General features: G+C 38.8%; 1 protein-coding gene across 13 annotated transcripts in view; it reads right to left on the bottom strand.

Annotated features, from left to right (window-relative positions):
- The window catches only part of CCDC18 (coiled-coil domain containing 18), a 209,139-nt gene that overhangs the window by 64,220 nt on the left and 123,789 nt on the right, over nucleotides 1–21,130 (bottom strand). For 11 of the 13 annotated variants that reach the window (XM_066268671.1, XM_066268666.1, XM_066268664.1 and 8 more), the window contains 5 exons: nucleotides 19,234–19,350; nucleotides 16,782–16,925; nucleotides 14,280–14,483; nucleotides 10,966–11,103; nucleotides 5,284–5,484 (listed from right to left, as the gene is read on the bottom strand). In XM_066268671.1, coding sequence (XP_066124768.1) covers nucleotides 5,284–5,484; nucleotides 10,966–11,103; nucleotides 14,280–14,483; nucleotides 16,782–16,925; nucleotides 19,234–19,350 — 804 coding nt within the window. Of the gene's footprint in view, nucleotides 1–5,283; nucleotides 5,485–7,964; nucleotides 8,693–10,965; nucleotides 11,104–14,279; nucleotides 14,484–16,781; nucleotides 16,926–19,233; nucleotides 19,351–21,130 lie in introns of those variants that run through there. The other 2 variants (XM_066268675.1, XM_066268670.1) reach the window with 2 other exon arrangements.

The raw sequence follows: 21,130 nt of genomic DNA, 5'->3' as shown, positions 1-21,130 counted from the left end.
AGTGTGGGGGTTACAGGATGGGGGAGAGCAGAGAGAGGGGTTTGGGGGAGGGGAGGGGCACAAAGAAAACTAGTTAGAAGGTGACGGAAGTCAATTGGACTTTGGGTGATGGGAATGCAGCATAATCAAATGTCAAAATAACCTAGAGATGTTTTCTCTGAATATATGTACCCTGATTTATCAATGTCACCCCATTAAAATTAATTTTAAAAAAAGAAAAAAAATTATATTGACACAAATGAAAATTCAGCTTATCAAAAATTACAGGATGCAGATAAAGCAGATATTAAAACATAGGTTATAGTGATAAATACCTACATTAAGAAACAAGAAATATCTCAAATGAACAATCTAACTTTATACCTAAGGAATTAGAAAAAGAAGAACAAACTAAGGCCAAAGTTAATAGAAGGAAGGAAATAACAAAGATACAGTAAAAATAAATTAGAAGTTCAATAGATAATAGAACATATCAGTATAACAAAGATCAGGGTTCTTAATAAAATAAAATAAACCTTTAGGTAGAACTTACAAAGAAAAAAAGAGGATTCAAATAAGTAAAAACAGCCTGAACAGGTGGTGGTGCAGTAAATAAGAGTGTTGGACCGGGACACAGGACCCACGTTTGAAACTCTGAGGTCGCCCAGCTTGAATGCGGGATCATATATAGATGTCACCCCATGGTCACTGGCTTGAGCCCAAAGGTGCTGGCTTGAAGCCCAAGGTTGCTGGCTTAAGCCCATGGTTACTGGCTTGAGCAAGGGGTCACTGGCTTGGCTGTAGTCCCCCCAGTCAAGGCACATATGAGAAAGCAATCGATGAACAACTAAGGTGCCACAGTGAAGAATTGATGCTTCTCATCTCTCTCCCTTCCTGTCTGTCTGTCCCTATCTGTCCCTCTGATTCTCTTTCTGTCTCTGTCAAAAATAAATAAAAATAAATAAATAAATAAAATAAGGAAAATCAGAAACGAGAGAGATGTTACAACTGATACCATAGAAATATAAAGATCATAAGAGACTACTATGAACAAGTATATGCCAAGAAATTGGACAACCTATAAAAAAAAGGAAAAATTCCCAGAAACATACAACATACCAAGATTAAATCACAAAAAAATAGGATATCTAAACAGACCAATTACTGTAAAGGAGATTGAAACAGTAATCAAAAACCTCACAACAAACAAAAGTCTAGGCCCAGATGGCTTCACTGTTGAATTCTATCAAACATGCAAGGAAGAATTAATATCAGTGCTTCTCACACTCTTCCAAAAAGCAGGAGAGGACCTTTTCAAACTCATTTTACAGGGCCAGAATTACACTGACACCAAAAGCAGACAAGAATACTATAAGAAAATAAAATGACAGGTCAATATCACTGATAAACATAGATGAAAAAATATTTAAAAAATATTAGCAATCGATTTCAACACTACATTAAAAAATCATACACCATGAACAAGTAGGATTAATTCCAGGGATACAAAGTTGGTCCAACATCTGCAAAACAATCAATGTAATAAACCACATTAACAAAATGAAGGATAAAAATCATATGAACATTCCACTAGTTACCAAAAAAGCATTTGAAAAACTTAATATCCATTTATGATAAAAACTTTCAACAAGTGGATATAAAGGTAATGCCCCTCAACATAATAAAGGCCATATATAATAAGCTGACAGTTAATATCATACTTAACAGTGAAAAGCTGAAAGCTTTTACTCTTTTAAAACCAGGAATAGAAAAAGCATGTCCACTCCTGCCATTTTTATTCAACATAGTATTGGAAGTCCTAGTTAGGACAATTAGGCCAGAAAAAGAAACAAAAGCACCGAAGTGGAAAGGAAGAAGTAAAACTATTTTCAGATGACATAATATTATATGCAGGAAATCTTAAAAATCCACTAAAGAAACTGTTAGAATAAATATGTAAATTCAGTAAAACTGCAGGAATACAAAGTCAATATATAAAAGTCAGTTGCAGTCCTATATATTAATGATGAACTATAAGAAAGAAAAATTATAAAAGCAATCCCATTTGCAATTACTTCAAAAAGTAAAATATACAGAAATAAATTCAACCAAGGAAGTGAAAGAAGTGTACATTGAAAACTTTAAGACATTGATAAAAGTAATTGAAGACAGACAAATGGAAAGATACTGTGCTCATAAATATGAAGAAACAACATTTTGAAAATGTTTATACCACGCACAGCAATTTACCGATTCAATTCAACCTCTATCAAAATTCCAATGGCATCTTCCACAGAAATAGAACAATATTAGAAAAGAACAATCCTAAAATGCATATGGAATCACAAAATCCTCAAAAGTCAAAGCAATCTAAAGAAAAAACAGAGCTGGGCCCTGACCGGTTGGCTCAGTGCAAGAGTGTTGGCCTGGCATGTGGTTGTCCCAGGTTCAATTCCCAGCCAGAGCACACAGGAGAAGTGCCCATCTGCTTCTCCACCCCTCCCCCTCTCCTTTCTCTCTCTCTCTCTCTTTCTCTCTCTCTTGCCTTCCTGCAGCCAAGGCTCTATTGGAGCAAAACTGGCCTAGGCACTGAGCATGGCTCCATGGCCTCCGCCTCGGGCACTAGAATGGCTCTGGTTGGAATGGAGCAAAGCCCCAGATGGGCAGAGCATCACCCCCTAGTGGGCTTGCCAGGTGGATCCCAGTCAGGCGCATGTGGGAGTCTGTCTCTGTGCCTCCCCGCTTCTCACTTTAGAAAAATACCAAAAAAAAACAACAAAAAAAAACCCACACACAAAAATAACAACAACAAAGCTGGAGGCATCACACTTCCTGATTTCAAACCATATTACAAAGTTACAGTAATCAAGAGTGTAGTATTGGCATAGAAACAAATACATAGATCAAATGGAACAGAATAGTTTACCTAGGAATAAACTTATGCATATATAGCCAATTAATTTATGACAAAGGAGCCAAGGATATACAATAGGAAAAAGACAGTCTTATTTTATTTTATTTGGTATTTTTCTGGAGTGAGAAGCGGGAAGGCAGAGAGACAGACTCCCGCATGTGCCGGACCAGGATCCACCTGGCATGCCCACCAGGGGGCGATACTCTGCCTATCCGGGCCATTGCTTTGTTGCAACCAGAGCCATTCTAGCGCCTGAGGTGGAGGCCACGGAGCCATCCTCAGCACTCGGGCCAACTTTGCTCCAGTGGAGCCTTGGCTGCAGGAGGGGAAGAGAGATAGAAAGTAGAGGGGGAAGGATAGAGAAGCAGTTGGGTGCTTCTCCTATGTGCCCTGGCCGGAAATCGAACCTGGGACTTCCACACACCAGGCTGACGCTCTACTGCTGAGAAACCGGCCAGGGCAACAGTCACTTTAATGTATGGTTTTGGGAAAACTGGACAGCCACATGCAAAAGAGTGAAATTCAATCACTATCTTATACTATACACAAAAATCAACTGAAAGCCCTGACCTGTGGTGGCGCAGTGGATAAAGCGTCAACCTGGAAATGCTGAGGTCGCCAGTTTGAAACCCTGGGCTTGCCTGGTCAAGGCACATATGGGAGTTGATGCTTCTAGCTCCTCCCCCGTCTCTCTCTCCCTCTCTCTCTCCTCTCTAAAATGAATAAAAAAAAAAAAAATCACTGAAAATGGCCTAAAGACTTGAATATAGAAACTGAAACCATTAAATTCCTAGGAAAAAACATAAAGGGTAAGCTCCTTGACACTGGGCTTAGCAATGATTTTTTGGATTTGACACCAAAAGCAAAGGCAGCAAAAGCAAAAATAAACAAGTGGGACTACATCAAACTATATAGAAAAGCTTCTGCACAGTAATAAAAACCACCAATAAATTGAAAAAGCAATCTATGAAATGGGAGAAAATATTTGCAAATCATGTATCTTATACGGGATTGATAACCAAAATATATAAACCCTGGCCAGGTACTTCAGTTAGAGCATCATCCCTGTTGATAAGCCAAAGTTTCAGGTTCAATCTCTTGTCAGGGCACATACAAGAATCAACCAATGAATGCATAAATAAGTGGAACATCAAATTGATTTTTCTTTCACTCACTATCTTTTCCTCTTCCTGTCTAAAAAAGTCAATCAATCAATAAAAAAAGAATACTGCATGGTATCACTGATATGTGAAATCTTTTAAAAAATTGTCAAATTCATAGAAAGAGCGAATAGAAAAATGGTTGACAAGGGCAATAGGGAGCGGTTGGTCAAAGGATACAGTCTTTTAGTTATAAGATAAGTAAGGCATGAGCATCTATGTGTAACATGGTGACTATGTTTGGTAACACTACGTCATAGCGTTAAAATTTGATGAGAGTAAAATTTAAATGTTCTCACCAAAGGTATTTTTTAAAAATTTAAAATGTTTGGGCTGGCCTGTGGTGTATAGTGGATAGAGCATTGACCTGGAACACTGAGGTCGCCAACTTGAAACCCTGGGCTTGCCCAGTCAAGGCACATACAACAAGCAACAAGCAAGCAATGAACCAAAGTGAAGCAACTATGAGTTGATACTTCTTGCTACCCCCACCCCTCTCTCTGTAAAATATATAAAAATCTTATTAAAAAAATTTAAAGCTCATGTTTGAACATTTATAAATTACTATTTCTCCTGGGGAATTATGATATATATCATATTAGTAATTCTGAAACATAATATCTTCTAAATAAAATGCTTTTTATTCAAATAGGTCAATATTTGGTCATATAATCCTCCATAAACTATAACAGAAAAATAATTCATAAATTTACTTTTTCATAGATATGTGATGAAAAAGGAGCTCTGCAATAAATCTAATGGAAAGTGATCTAAAAGGGTAATCTGATCATAAATTTCTAACTGGTCATGGTGGGTAGTCAGGCCTCAGGTCTGTAGCTTTCCAAGTGAAAGATTATGTTCTCCTTAAATTCTGTCTATCATTCTCATGCATTTAGGTTGACATGCCCTTGAAATGCCAGACCCCTGGGAGGGATACCACCCTCAAGCGAGCACATGATCTTGCTAACTATCCTAGAATCCAATCATAGAGATTAGCCCGCCTTGCTTTCTCCCACATTCATGTAATGTTCCTTATGTTCCCTCCTTAATTTCAAATGCATAAAGGAAACTGCAAATTGTCATTTTGGGAAGCATTTTCCTCAGTCTGTTGAGATTTTGCTTCAAGGCGTGTCCTCTGTTTAGCTCAAATGAACTCCCATAAAAATTTTCTACAGGTTTGGACGTTCTTACATCAACACATGCTTTATATACTTTTACATGGTTACTTACTTTAATAAGTAATGCTTCGTTTGTAGCTTCTATAACTTCATTCCTGTCTTGGACTTGCTGATGCAAACTGCTCACAGTGTCCTGAGCTTCTTCTAATTCTAATTTTGCCTTCTCTAACTGTTCATTTAGTTGCTGAATGGAAGACTTTTGAGAGTCAGCAGAAATCTTCCACTTTGCATGGTTCTCCTGATGGGAAATCATCTATATAGCCCCAAAGTTGAAAAGGTAAAGAAAGAAAATAGGATGGGGTTGGTTTCAATAACTTTCTAATACTTTTTTCACTTCCACTTAAATGAAAGTAAATTATTTTTAAATACAAACATCTGATTTCTCAACATATAACATACTAGAGGAAAAAGGGAGGAGAAGGAACCTATAGTCTTAAATTTAATTAAGAACAGTTAACCAAATATACTGAACTGTTTCTGGATCCTGACTTGAAAAAAATCGCCTATAAAGCATTTTTGTGACAACTGGGGAAATGTGAACAAAGACTGGAGAGTTGATGATATTAAGGAATTGCTGTTGAGCCTGGCTGGTTGGCTCAGTGGTAGAGTGTCAATCTGGCATGTGGAAGTCCCGGATTCAATTTCCAGTCAGGGCACACAGAAGTGACCATCTGCTTCTCCTCACCTCCACCTCCCTCCTACTTCCCCTCCTACAGCCATGGCTCAATTAATTCAAATACATTGGCCCCGGGCACCGAGGATAGCTCCATGAAGCCTCTGCTTCAGGTGCTAAAAATAGCTCAGTTGCGAGCATGTCCCCAGACATGCAGAGCATCAATCCCAGACAGGGGATGCCAGGTGGATCCCAGTCGGGGCGCATGCAGGAGTCTGTCTCTCTATCCCCACTCCTCTCACTTGGAAAAAATAAATAAATAAAATTAATAAAAAAAGGAATTACTGTCAATTTTTGTGTAATAATGATATTCAAATTATATATATATATTTAAGAAACCCTTATCTTTTAGAGATTGTTATTGAAATGTTTACTGATGAAACAATATCAAGGATTTGCTTCTAAATAACATGTGATATGTGGAGGGTGGAAGGAAAGTGAGTGAGGTTAAAGGTACAGTGACCATCATACTTTCCAGTTTACCTATAACTGTCTGGGTTATATGCCTTGGTATCCTGGTTAGTTGGTAACATCCTTTTTCATTCTCAAAGGTATTCCCTTTTAGATAAAAGAAATGGTCAACAAACTTACAATTGAAATCAAATTGGCCAAGAGTTGTTAATCATTGAAGTGAATAATAAAGATGGGAGGATTTATAACATTCTCTCTACTTATGAATATATTTAAAATTTTTCACAGTAAGTTTTTAAAGATTTCACTGTCATAAAAAAATCAGTTCTGCCCTGGCTAGTGGCTCAGTGGACAGAGCGTTGGCCTGGCATGGACATCCCAGTTTCGACTCCCAGTCAGGGCACACATGAGAAGCAACCATTTATTTCTCCCCCCTTCTTTCTCTCTTCCTCTCCCACAGCCAGTAGCTTAATTGGTTGAGTATGGTCTTCGGTGCTGAGGAAAGATCCAATGGAGTGTATCAAGCCTCTGGAGCTAAAAATAGCTCTGTACTTGAGCACTGGCCCCCGATGGGGACCACCAGATGGATCCCAATTGGGATGCATGTGGGAGTCTGCCTCACTATCTCCCCTCCTCTCACTTAAATCAGTTTTGCAATTATTATTGAGTTTTCTGACAATTCTGAAATTTGCATTTTAAGGAATGCTTTTATTTATTTTTAATTTTTTTGTATTTTTCTGAAGTGAGAAGCAGGGAGGCAGAGAGACAGACTCCCGCATGTGCCCAACTGAGATCCATCCAGCAAACCCACTAGGGGGCAACGCTCTGCCCATCTGGGCCATTGCTTCATTGCAACCGGAGCCATTCTAGCGCCTGAGTCCGGCGGAGGCCATGGAATCATCCTCAGTGCCCGGGACAACTTTGCTCCCATGGAGCCCTGGCTGATAGAGAGAAAGGAGAGGGAGAAAGTGGAGAAGCAGATGGGAGCTTCTCCTGTGTGCCCTGGCCGGGAATCGAACCTGTGACTTCCACACAAAGGGCTGAGGCTCTACCACTGAGCCAACTGGGCAAGGCAAGGAATGCTTTTAAAACTTATTGATCCCTTTTTCTAAATCTGTTACTTTAATGACATACTCTCTCATTTTTATATTCAAATAATATACACACTTTAAAAATAAATCTTTATTAGGTACCAAAAAAGAAAAAAAATTACATATTTTTATTAGCATGCAAGTACAGTGTGTCTGTAAAGTCATGGTGCACTTTTGACTGGTCACAGGAAAGCAACAAAAGACGATAGAAATGTGAAATCTGCACCAATTAAAAGGAAAACTCCCAGTTTCATACTATTCAGTGCAGTTTGATGTGGGCTCATGCACAGATTTTTTAGGGCTCCTTAGGTAGCTATCCAGTATAGTCTCTAGAGACTCGTCACTGACTGATGGCCTACCAGAACGGGGTTTCTCCACTAAACTGCCAGTTTCCTTCAACTGCTTATACCACCGAGTAATGTTATTCCTATGTGGTGGCACTTCGTTATAAATGCACCAATATTCATGTTGCACTTTGGTCATGGATTCGAATTTAGCGAGCCACAAAACACACTGAACTTTCCTCTGTACCGTCCACATCTCAACTGGCATGGCCGTGGGCTGCTCCGCTGTATACATGGTGTTCCATCATCATCTGTGCATGCACACATGCTGCCACATCATCCTACAGAAACTGGGAGGGTTTTCCTTTTATTTGGTGCAGATTTCACATTTCTATTGTCTTTTGTTGCTTTCCTGTGACCGGTCAAAAGTGCACCATGACTTTACAGACACACTGTATTTAATTACTCTGACTTGAAGATCCTTATTTATGAACAGCAATGGCATTTTATTTTATTTATTATACTTTTTCCTCTCCTTAAAGGCTTCATTAAAAGTTTTTGAAAGTTCACTTATCTTCATGACTGTGTTCAGAGAGACTCGAGGTATGTCAGCAGATTCATCATCAGTCCACCTCATAAGCACTTTGTAACTTTTTACAATGTTGAAGCCAAAAGTACGCTGCAACTTGGGTAAACAGATAGGGCAAAGATTTAGGGGCTGCTAGTCAGCTTCTTCCAAGTGGCTGGAGCCTTGCATTAGGCATGTAAGCCACAAGCAATGTTGAAGTCCAGATGTGTGTCCAATTTCATGGGTTAAAGACGTACAGGATTGACGCAGCAAACACAAGGCACTTCAGGAATGTAATATAATAGTTATCAAAAGTTGAGCAGTCACTTGAAGATGTTTTCTGCAGCTCTTCACTTAGCCTGCATAGCATGAGCTATTAAAAAAACTGCCATACCCGGCAAAGGTGAATATACTATACCATCTGTCAAAGAGGCCTGTCCAAAGACAAAATTCCAGAAGTTTTTTTGAGTAAAGATCAATCATTATTATTCCCATTAACACAGAAGGCATCTTCAGGTTTCTTCTTCTTTAAGAACTTTGAATATGCCCTTCATGTCTTCTAGGTTCTTTGTGTTATCATTGACTCTAAAGGAATACCTCATGCAGAGACAGGAACTGATTCTAGGAATTTTACTGTCAAGACATAGAAAATGTTGCACAGTAGCTCTTGAGCCATTTAATAGATTCTTTATTGATAATTCTGGTCTTTCTAAGAGATCCAATGCACTGTATATAAACACTGTGTTTCTCTAGAGATTTTCTTTAAGGATCACTGAAAGTGTTCCAAGTCTTGCTCAATGGGAGGAGATCCAATCTAACTGAAATGCAAAGTAATGGTCTAAAGCAGTGGTCCCCAACCTTTTTTGGGCCACGGACCGGTTTAATGTCAGAAAATATTTTCACGGACCGGCCTTTAGGGTGGGATGGATCAATGTATCACGTGACCGAGACAAGCGTCAAGAGTGAGTCTTAGACGAATGTAACAGAGGGAATCTGGTCATTTAAAAAAAATAAAACATCATTCAGACTTAAATATAAATAAAACAAAAATAATGTAAGTTATTTGTTCTTTCACTGTGGACAGGTACCAAATGGCCCACGGACCGGTAGTGGTCCGTGGCCCGGGGGTTGGGGACCACTGGTCTTAAGAGATCACTGTACTGCTGGAAGATTGTTCATCCAACACTGTTTCCCACATCTCATTTCTCATATTGTGATACAATTGTTGGGTTCTTTGAGATGAGAGATGTTTTTAGTGTCTGTTCAGAGTGCCATACTGTTTGCATAATGAGAGGTTGCTTTCATTCACATCATGTTACTATGTAGTGTTTTCATTTTTCTTTTGAATGGGTCTAACAGCTGTCCTACCATGAGGCTTACAAGAAAGAGCATAGTGGGCCTAGTCAGAGAAGTGGTGTACTCAGTACCTTCACCCTGGACAGGCCTCAACACCACCTTGATGGCTTCTGTACGCATGCCTATGTTATGTATTTTTATGTCATACATAAAAAAATTAGTACCAAATATTACACAGCAATACTGGGACCAATTTTTATAATTCATTTTATGTACTATCTGCTTATAAATAATTCAAGGTTGCTTACAAAACTAAAAGTAAAAAAATGGATAATTAAAAATGAAAGTAGAATAGAGATTATATAATAAAAGTGTAATGAATACTCACTAGCAAACACTTAAGATGGACTAATTATTACTGATGGTCATTAAGTTAAGCAGCTAATATCATTTAATAAATATGCCCAGTCCAAGAGCAGTCACACTTTTCTCTAAAGATCAAAGATTCTAATCTCTTGGATTCAGTTTTGCAAGTGTGTTTTCTTTGACAAAGATAATGTTTTCAAAGAGACCTGAATCTAAATGCATTGAAGCAAGACATGGTGACCACAAGCTCAACCAATTCTTTACAATGATGTTGCCAAACTCCCTTGAAAGGTGTTTAATATAAATGTATTTATTTGCAAGCCTTGCTATATTGAAAAGTGTTTTATTAGAGCTTCATAAATAGTTTATTTACATCTTATACATAAATTTTAGATAATATCTTCAGATGAAGTTTTTATAAAGACAAGAAATGATATTTTAATTGATAATATTGCCCATTTCTATAAAGGCTCAGACATAATAATAAATAAAAAACAAAGTATCAGGTTCTGGTATTGCCTTTCTAACTTAGTATCAGAACAAATGGTTGGAAATTACAAAGCATTTTAGATTCATATCACATGAAATTGCTTATTTGGGATCTTAAATATTCCAGTTAGTTTTGGCAAATGTGATTTTATAACCAGTAATAATGATGATGATGATGATGATGAAGATGATGAAGAACAATGCTCTGATATAAGAATTTTAATTATATTACTTCATTTAATCTTCAATACAGCTCTGTAAGATAGATACCATTATTATATCTATTTTAGACACAGATGTTAATTGCCCAAGGTCACATATAAGTGCTAAATGATGACTTGAATTTGCACCAGGCTGCCTGGCTCAAGAATTCAGGCTGTTAACCCTGCAGTACATAGTTCACTGGATATAAGGAAAAGTTATATGTTTAAGCTACTAGAAATAAAAAACAGTATGTTATTCTATTAAGAACATTTAAGAGCTAGATTTATACTTTTGTCCAGATAGGTAATCCACTTCAGCAGAAAGTAATGGTACAAAATAAATTTTTCTTTACCTCCAGATGATAAGCTTCTTTGAGAGAGTCTACTTCTGCTGACAATTTCTGGATTTCGGCTTGCATTCTTACTTCTAAATGAGCTTCACGAACTTGAGAAACCCCCAATTCTTCTGCTAAATGGTTTCCATGAGCTTCCTTAAAAATGACATATTATGTAAAGGCTATATGATGTATTTGTTTACTACAGCTAAGCCAATCCAGTGCATTTATGGAAGAACTTTAATCTTTTATAATATTATAAACATTCATATACTAAGTTCACTTACTAAAAGGTACAGTTTAAAATCTAGGCATTTTAAAGACTACTAATGGGAGTATATAAGTATATGGCTTGTTTTTATAAATTTATTTATCAATATTTTCTGTAAAACAAACTAATAACCACAGTATGCCGAACTTTGGCAGATAATAGTTTATTCTTAGGTATGCCCATGCAGTTTTATTTACCAGAAGTGCTACTTGCTTATCAAGTCAGTTGTGTATTTATCCAAACTATTTATGCTAGTTGTGCTTGTGACTGTAATAATGTAATTTTATTATACATGATTAACAATGATAATATATGCATGTGAAAAGAAAGTTTTTATATGAAAACTAAGTTATATGCTTTGAAACTACTCAATGAATGAATCACAAACTTTTTAAAATTGATTTGAGAGAGAGAATGGAGGGGGGAGAGGGAAAGGGGAAGGAAGGGGAAAAGGGAGGAAGGGGAGGGCAAAAAGGGGAGATGGGGAGAGAGAGAAAATCACAAACTTTTGCCACCCACATAGAAGCAGTCAAGATATTTGCAAAATATTGTGGAAAATCCCACAAAAAATATAAGAGATACTATACTGTTTAATTTTCAAAAGTTCTTTAATTCTTCCACTTTTTTTTTCAATTTTTCATTTACAGTTGACATTCAATCTTGTTTTACATCAGTTTCAGGGGTATACCATAGTGGTTAGATAGACATTCATATAATTTACAAAGTGATCCCCTCCACCCACCTAGCACCATACATAATTATTATAATATTACTGGCCATATTCCCTATGCTGTACTTTATATCCTGTGACTATTTTGTAACTACAAATACGTACTTCTTAATCCCATCACCTTATTCACTTAGTCCCCCAAACTTCCTCCCCTCTGGCAACCACCAATCTATTTTCTCTATCTATGACTGTTTTTATCTTGTTTGTTCACTTATTTTTGTTCTTTGTTGTTTTTTCAAACTAAAAGAGAAAATTTATTTAGAAAGTTACAGAGGTAGAAGTGAGCCATGGAAGAAGTGGGCCTAGAAAACAAGTAACAGAGGTAAAAGAAGGGCCGCTGGAGCTTAGGGGAAAGAGACAAGAAAAAGTGCCTGGAGAAAGGAGGCAGGGAAGGTGCTGGTGTGCTCCACAGAGAGAGCCACCTATTGTGTTCTTTAGATTCCATATATAAGTGAAATCATATGTTACTTGTCTCTCCCTGTCCCTTCTTCCACTTTAGAGAAACCAAAATTGGAAACCACAGATGATGGAATATGACTATTGTGTGTGTAAGAAAGACCCGGTGGAATTATAATCAAATAACCCTACCCATACACAAAGAACCAAGACTTGGTCCACATTAAAGATTAACACATGAACGTATATTTAGAGTTTGGGGTTAAAATATAATATTTTACATTGTCATTTTTAAATTATTCCCCACATTCACTCATTTTTTTTTGCTTAATTGAGCTTATCAGAAAAAATTAATTATATTAGATACAATTGATAAGAAATGAGATAAAAGTAGATAGCTTTCCTTCTGAGAGATTCCCAAATACCTTATTATTTTAATAAAAATTCCCTAACTATTCTTTATTAGTCTAACCATCCAGAAATGTGAATTTAAAAAGTGTTAGGCTAACCAAAATTAGACATAAAAATACTTTAACTCAATTCATATACTGAATTATGTAGTAACCATCATTGAAAAAAAAATCACAGGAACTTTACTAGAACATTAAATATATAGCCCTGGCCAGTTGGCTCAGTGGTAGAGCGTCGGCCTGGTGTGCAGAAGTCCCAGGTTCGATTCCCGGCCAGGGCACACAGGAGAAGCACACATCTACTTCTCCACCCCTCCCCCTCTCCTTCCTCTGTCTCTTTCTTCCCCTCCCGCAGCCGAGGCTCCATTGAAGCAAAGATGGCCTGGGCGCTGGGGATGGCTCCTTGGCCTCTGCCCCAGGCGCTGGAGTGGCTCTGGTCGTGACAGAGCAACGCCCCGGAGGGGCAGAGCATTGCCCCCTGGTGGGCGTGCCGGGTGGATCCCGGTTGGGCGCATGCGGGAGTCTGTCTGACTGTCTCTCCCCGTTTCTAGCTTTAGAAAAATACAAAAAAAAAAAAATAATAAAATAAAATTATTTTTCTCAAAGTCTAAGTAATTAACTGAAGTGTACCAATATAAATATTTTAAGCTATGTTGTTAATCTTCTACCAAATATTGTACAAATAAAATTTATATTAGGGCTTTTGCTTTTTAAAAAAATTGCTCTCCAATTGCTCTGGACTGAAGGTTTAATAACAGTTATAAATTTAAATCATCAGTTTTCACTTAGAAGAATCGCTACAAATGTAAAAACTTTCACTAAAAAAATATTACTTTTTCTTCAAAGTGATGCTTAAACTCACCTGAAAGTCTAAAAGTGCTTTATAACTAAATTTATTAAAAACTAATTAGAGTGGCCAAAACTAAGTTCTGAGGAACTTCCTAGCTATATTACAAAGCTATGGTAAGTATAACATTTCTCATTCTAAATAACATAATATAAAATTTACCACTTTAAGCCCTGGCTGGTTGGCTCAGCATTAGAGCATCGGCCAGGAGTATGGAAATCCTGGGTTCGATTCCTGGTCAGGGCACACAGGAGAAGCACCCATCTGCTTCTCCACCCTTCCTCCTCTCCTTCCTCTCTGTCTCTCTCTTCCCCTTCCGCAGCCAAGGCTGCACTGGAGCAAGAGTTAGCCCGGGCGCTGAGGCACTATAATGCCTCAGGCACTATAATGGCTCTGGCCGCAAAGGAGCAATGCCTAAGAAGGGCAGAGCATCACCCCCTGGTAGGCATGCTGGGTGGATCCCAGTCGGGCACATGCGAGAGTGTCTGACTGCCTCCCACTTCTAACTTTGGAAAAGTACAAAAAAAAAAATTTACAATTTTTAAGTGTACACATCATTGGCATTAAGTACGTTCACATTGTTGTACAACACTAACTTCTGCAAGAACTGTATTCTACAGTTCAAAAAAGTGAATGGCAAAATTTTTAAGATTTTCAATAAGGTAAAATAGGGATTACCTTCTCTTTAGAGAGTTGCTTTAGTTCCTCCAGTTCACTTGAGAGCTTTTCTATTTCTCTCTGTGCTTGGATTTGTTGACGACGAGCCTCCACCAATTCTGCATGGGAGTTCTGCAACTGCTCCCGGGTTAGCCTCAATTCTTGCTCCAAATCTATGGCCTCCTTATACTGAGTTGCAATGTATTGTTCTTGCTCTTTCACAACCTGAAATATGCAAGATATTTATAAGTTTCAAAATAAAATGATAGATAACCTATTTATTTTGATTTCTCTTTTAATAAGTGACTCTCCCCCCCCAACTAAATCTCTATAAAATTTAACATACAAAGAATATCATTCACTGTGAAACTGATATTTAAAAAACGGTTTCTTTTCTTTTCTTTTTTTCTTTTTTTTAAGTGAGAAGAGGGGAGATGGTGAGGTGAGAAGAGGGGAGATCGTGAGAGACTCCCACATGCACCCTGACCAGGATCCCCCAGCAACCCCCGTCTGGGGCTAATGCTGAAATCATCCGAGCTATCCCTAGTGCCTGAGGTCAAGGCTCAGACCAACTGAGCTATCCTCAGAGCCTGGGGCCGGTGCTCAAACCAATCAAGCCACTGGTTGCAAGAAGGGAAGAGGGAAGAGTGGGAAAGAGAGGAGGCAAAGAGGAAGGAGGAGAGAAGCAGATGGTCGCTTCTCTTGTGTGCCCTGACCTGGAATCGAAACTGGATATCCATATGCTGGGCCAATGCTCTATCCACTGAGCAAACTGGCCAGGGCTTTTTTTCTTTTTTAATGACAAGAAAATGACAAAATATAATAATATAATATAATATAATATATGATATATAATATAATAAATCTGGGAATGACTGGTATATTTTGCACAACTTTAATATGCAAGCTATATAATCCATTATTGTTGAGTATAATACAACAGAACACATAATAATATAAAGAGAAAAAAGAAGTTAATATTTGATTATTCAAGTCAAAGATGAAGGATATATTGGCATAAATGACCAAACCCCACCATTAATTCACACAGTTGGATTAAAGTCATGACCTTATTCCCTGTGAAAGTAAAATATGTCCCTGCCTGGCCGGCTGGCTCAGTGGATAGAGCGTCAGCTGGCGTGAGGATGTCCTGGGTTCAATCTCTTGGTTAGAGTACACATGAGAAGCAACTATCTACTTCTCTTCCTCTCCCTCTCCCCCTTCCCTCTCTCTTCCCCTTTCATAGCCAATGGCTCAACTAGTTTGAGCATCAGCCTCAGGCGCTAAGGATAGCTCAGTTGATTCGGCCCCAGATAGGTTGCCAGGTAGATCCCGGTTAGGGCACATGTGGGAGTCTGTCTCTCTATCTTCCCTCCTGTCACTTAAAAAAAATAAATGCCACTGACATTGCTACTCTCTCTGAAATACTTTTATACTACTCAGTTAAGTCCCTAGTAAAGTATTGTTTCTTAGAGAAAAAAAAATCAATGAAAAGTTAGTTCTAAATTTGCTTGGTTAGGTAAGAGGTAATGACACTTGACTTTAGGGCTGATAAGAAGAAAAGAAACCTGTACAAATCAATAGGACCTTGATGTCCCAGGTCCAACCCTGTTGTATGTCAATATAAATCTCAGGTAAATATTTTTCCCATCCATGTTAGGGAACATGAAATGACTGGGCCAATAATAATTTTTCCCCCACTGGGGCCCACATTTGCTTTCAGGGACCCTGCTTGATGTATGTATGTAATTCAACTAATATTTATTCAGGCTTACTATATGATATGTACTGTTCTAGGTGTTGATATAAGAGTGACCAAAGGAGAAAAAGTAGCCACCCTTATGGAGTTTACATTCTACTAGAGGAGACAGATAATCTGCTGGTCAGATACAATAAAGAGCAATATAGCCCTGCCAGGTAGCTCAGTTCGTCAGAGTGTCATCCTAATATGCCAAGGTTGCAGGTTGAATCCTGGTCAGGGCACATACAAGAATCAGCCAATGAATGCATAAGTGGAACAACAAGTCTTCCCCTTTCCCATTCCTTTCTAAAATCAATTTTAAAAAAACACACAACTTTTTTTTTCCCTCCTGCAGCCAGTGGCTCAACTGGTTTGACTGTCAGCCCACGATAGCTCGTTGGTCCAAGTGTCAGCTTCAGGTGCTAAAAACAGCTTGGTTGATTTGAGTATCAGCCTCAGAAAGAGGTAGCCAGGTGGATCCTGGTCAGGACCACATGTAGGACTCTGTCTCACTACTCCCCTTCTCTCACATTAAAAAAAAAAAAAGAAGAAGCAATTTTAGTTTTTAAAAAACAAGTGAAATGGGTTCATGATTCAACACACATGCAACTGATGAATACTTCATCTGGCAACTCATAAGAACATCAGAATAAAATAATAAGATCCAAGAAAGCAATAGGTATTAGCCCAAATAATTAGCCTAAAAATGTTTATTACACAGTTTCTAAAAACTACTACCAACCAGTTTAGAACATAAAGATTTATATAAAGCTATTGCTTACACTTTCCATTTCTTTCATCTTTTGCTGTGTTCGTTCAGTTTCTTTTTTCAGTTGACTGATCTCCTGTTCATTTTGTAGTGTTACAAATTCTTTTTCTCGGAGCTGTTCTTTGGCATTTTGCAATTTTTCATTCAAACTTTCTATCTGAATTTTAAACAGAACAATTTTAATGTAACTACAAGAAAAATTATTCTTTAATCATAACTGCAATCAAGTAAGTCAAGCATTAAACACATATATCTAAAATATAAAAATGTGTCTTTAAGACAACTGTAATTTAGACAAAAAATCAGAATTCTTGTGCCTAGTATATATGTATACATAAAATATGATAAAAAAGATAAAGGTCTCAATCATATTCAAAATTAGGAAATAATTTTCTACATGAGGTTAAAAATATAGTTAATGAAAAGGTTCCCTTCTTAATGTGTTAATTTCTTAGTCACAACCAGTTAACAGTATTTTTCGCTCCATAAGACACACTTTTCCCCCCCAAAAGTGGAGGGGAAAATGCTTGTGCATCTTATAGAAACACAAAATATGGTATTTTATTAAATATTTTAACACACCACTTGGTTTAGAATATTTTTTTTTCTTATTTTCCTCCTTAAAACCCTAGGTGTGTCTTATGGTCAGGTGCATCTTATGGAGCGAAAAATACGGTACTTACAAATCCTTCCAGGTATTTTTTCTTCAGAGATATTTTATATATATATTCAGACATGCACACATTATGATAAGTATGTGGACACAATAATCCAAGAAAAACTATATTCAAAATAACATTAAGAAGCCTGACCAGGCCCTGGCCTGTTGACTCAGTGGTAGATCGTCGGCCTGGTGTGCAGGAGTCCTGGGTTTGATTCCCTGCCAGGGCACACAGGAGAAGCACCCATCTGCTTCTCCACCCCTCCCCCTTCTTCTTCCTCTCAGTCTCTCTCTTCCCCTCCCTCAGCCAAGGCTCCATTGGAGCAAAGTTGGCCCAGGTGCTGAGGATGGTTCTATGGCCTCTGCCTCAGGCACTAGAGTGGCTCTGGTTGCAACAGAGCAACGCCCCAGATGGGCAGAGCATCGCCCCCTGGTGGGCATGCCAGGTGGATCCCGGTCGGGTGCATGCGGGAGTCTGTCTGACTGCCTCCCCGTTCCCAACTTCAGAAAATTACAAAAAAAAAAAAAAAAAGCCTGACCAGGTGGTAGTGCAGTGAATAGAGCGTTGATGGAGGACACTGAAAACCCAAGCTCAAAACCTTTAGGTCACGGGCTTGAGCGTGGGCTCAGCAGTTTGCCGGTTTGAACGTGGAATCATAGACATGACCTCATGGTTGGTGGCTTAAAACCCAAGGTCACTTGCTTGAGCAAAGGGTCACTGGCTTGGCTGGATCCCCCCTTTCCCCCGGGTCAAGGCACATATGAGAAAGCAATCAACGGACAACTAAAGGACCATGACTACGAGTTGATGCTTCTCATCTCTTTCCTGTTTATCTCTGTCTCTGTCTCCATCTCTCTTTCTCTTGCTAAAAAACAAACAAAAAGAAACCAAAGAAAAAAACATTAAGAGGGTAGTCACCAAGGGCTGAGGAGTGGAGGAAGTGTTGAAATGTCGAGCATAGGGTACAAAGTTTCAGTTATGAGTCAGTTCTAGAGATCTAATGACTAGTTAGTAATACTGTATTGCATAGTTGAAATTTGCTAACAGAATAGATATTAAGTGCTGTCACCAAAATAAAAAACAAAGAAAAAACCCAAATGAGGTGAAGATATATTAATTAGCTTGACTGACGCAATTATTTCACAATGTATATGCACACCAAACATCACATTGCACACCTTAACTATATGTAATATTTATTTGTCAATTATATCTCAGCTAGGAGAAAATATTCAGAGTAGAAAAAAATATATAAAGTAGCATGTATAAGATGATTAAAATTAAATAGTATTTTTATTATACACTGTATAGTCTATTTAAAAAGCCTTGTTATATTTATAATAGATGCTTACATTAAAGTAGTTATCTCTCTCTCTCTTCTTTTTTTTTTTTTTTGTATTTTTCTGAAGTGAGAAGCGGGAGGCAGAGAGACAGACTCCAGCATGTGCCCGACCAGGATCCACCCAGCATGCCCACCAGGGGGCGATACTCTGCCCATCTGGGGCATTGCCCTGCTGCAGCTGGAGCCATTCTAGCGCCTGAGGCTGAGGTCATAGAGACATCCTCAGTGCCCAGGCCAACTTTTGCTCCAATGGAGCCTTGGCTGTGGGAGGGAAATAGAGAGAGAGATAGAAAGTAGAGGGAGAAGGGTGGAGAAGCAAATGGGCGCTTCTCCTGTGTGCCCCAACTGGGAATCAAACCTGGAACTTCCACACGCCATGCCAATGCTCTACCACTGAGCTAGCTGGCCAGGGCCTAAAGTAGTTCTCTTTTAAGACAAAATACGTAATTTTTATAATTTACCTGTTTGTTGCACTCTTTAAGTTCCAATTCTGATTTCTCCAGTGTACCCTCTAATTTAATTATTTTCTGTTCCATTTCTCCCCTGTGCTCACGAATAGTCATATCCAAATGTGTAACCTAAATACAAAAGTAACATTAAACAATCATTCCCTTTTATTCTGATGTTTAAAACTATAGCTTGGAATATGTATTATAATATTTACAGTGGATATAACTGAAACAAACTCATCTCAAATAAATTATTAAAAATAATGGGAAATATAATCTTTGCTTACTAACAATGGATCTTAAGCCCCATATATATTACAAATTTAAAGAAAAAATAGGTTCATAAGTGACAAAATGATTCAGACTTCATTTTATGCTCGATGAAAGCTGCTCAATACAATGTAGCAATAAAAATTGTAAAATGCAGCAAAAGAACTGTTTGGAGAAAAATTTATAGCACTAAATGAATGTATTAGAAAAAAAGAATGATCTAAAAATCAATCATCTAAACATCTGGAATAAATTAAATCCAAAGTAAGCAGAAGGAAATAAATAATATTACAGCAGAAATCAATGAAATTAAAATTAGAAAACCAATAGAGAAAATCAACAAAAGCTGGTTCTTTGAAAAAATCAATAAAATTAATAAGTATCTAGCCAAGCTAACTGAAGAAAAAAAAAAAGAGGACACAAATTGCTAATATCAGAAATGAAAAAGAAGACATTACTATAAATCTCATGGACATTAAAAAAACAAAGGACAGAGTAATGGCGGGGTAGGAAGCGATACCGATAAATCTCCCCCAAAACTCAACAAGATCTTCAACCAGAAACAGAAAAACCTATCCTTGGAGCCTCCAGATGTTTCGCAATACACCCGAAGGTATGGTCGAGCGAAAAATTGGCTAAATATATAACCAAACCCTGAAGGAAATAGGGAGTAAGAAATGCTCCGCCTTCCTCACTAACCTAAACAAGGCAGCTTTCTCTGGGAACTGTGAATATAGAAACTGAGGCGGGCAAAGGGGGTGAATAGATCCAGGCCGCGGCATAAACGGCCGAACCAGGCTGTGGTTCGGAGATCCAAGCCGAGGAAAAACTGTTCCTGTGGCAACCCGGGCAATACAAGCTAACACTCGCGCCAAACTCAGACAAAGAAAGACAATCGGGGCAGCCATTTTACCCGATCTCCTGGTCAGCGCGCGCAGATAGTGGGTGAGAGATTTCTTCCAAAGCCCCGGGAGTGGGTGCCCGTGTTACCCCACAGAGAGGCAGAGTCAGAGGCCTTTGTGTGGGCCGAAAGTGGAATCTCTGGGCAGCCCCAGCGCCCTGGGAAAGCCGCGCACGGGAGGGAGCGAGAACTAATTCCAATGGCGGAACTTTTCCATGCTGGTAGGGGATTCACTCAGAGGGAAACTCGGCCGGCTGGCCTGATATCCTGGTCTGCACACGCAGATAGCGAGAGATTCCTCCGAGTGCCTTGGCTGTGCGCGCCCGTGTTATCGCACAGAGGGGCAGAGTCAGGGGCCTTTGTGTGGGCCAAAGCGGAATCTCAGGCCGCCCCAGCGCCTTGCAAAAGCCACATACGGGGACGGAGCGAGAGCCAATTCCAACGCTGGAACTTTTCCATGTGGTTGGGGGTTTCACTCAGAGCGTGAGACTGCTGGCCGGATATCCTGGTCTGCGCGCACAGAGAGTGAGCGAGAGTTTCCTCCAAGTAGCGCCCGCCTGTGTTACCGGACAGAGTGGCAGAGCCAGAGGTCTTTGAGTGGGCGGAAACCCCGCCTGATTATGCTAGCAGCTCTGACTGACTGAGCCTTACCCAGAGACCTGTGCTGAGTGGAAATAGAGTGGGGAGTTGCCAGGTCTTTGAGTCTCTTACTATCCAGGCAGAGGCAGCAGCAACCCC

This window comes from Saccopteryx bilineata, chromosome 3 (genome assembly GCF_036850765.1).
Source record: "Saccopteryx bilineata isolate mSacBil1 chromosome 3, mSacBil1_pri_phased_curated, whole genome shotgun sequence".
Classification (NCBI taxonomy): Eukaryota; Metazoa; Chordata; class Mammalia; order Chiroptera; family Emballonuridae; genus Saccopteryx; species Saccopteryx bilineata.
The sequence above is the reverse complement of the archived record's forward strand: the minus strand, read 5'-3'. Positions and strand labels throughout refer to the sequence as shown.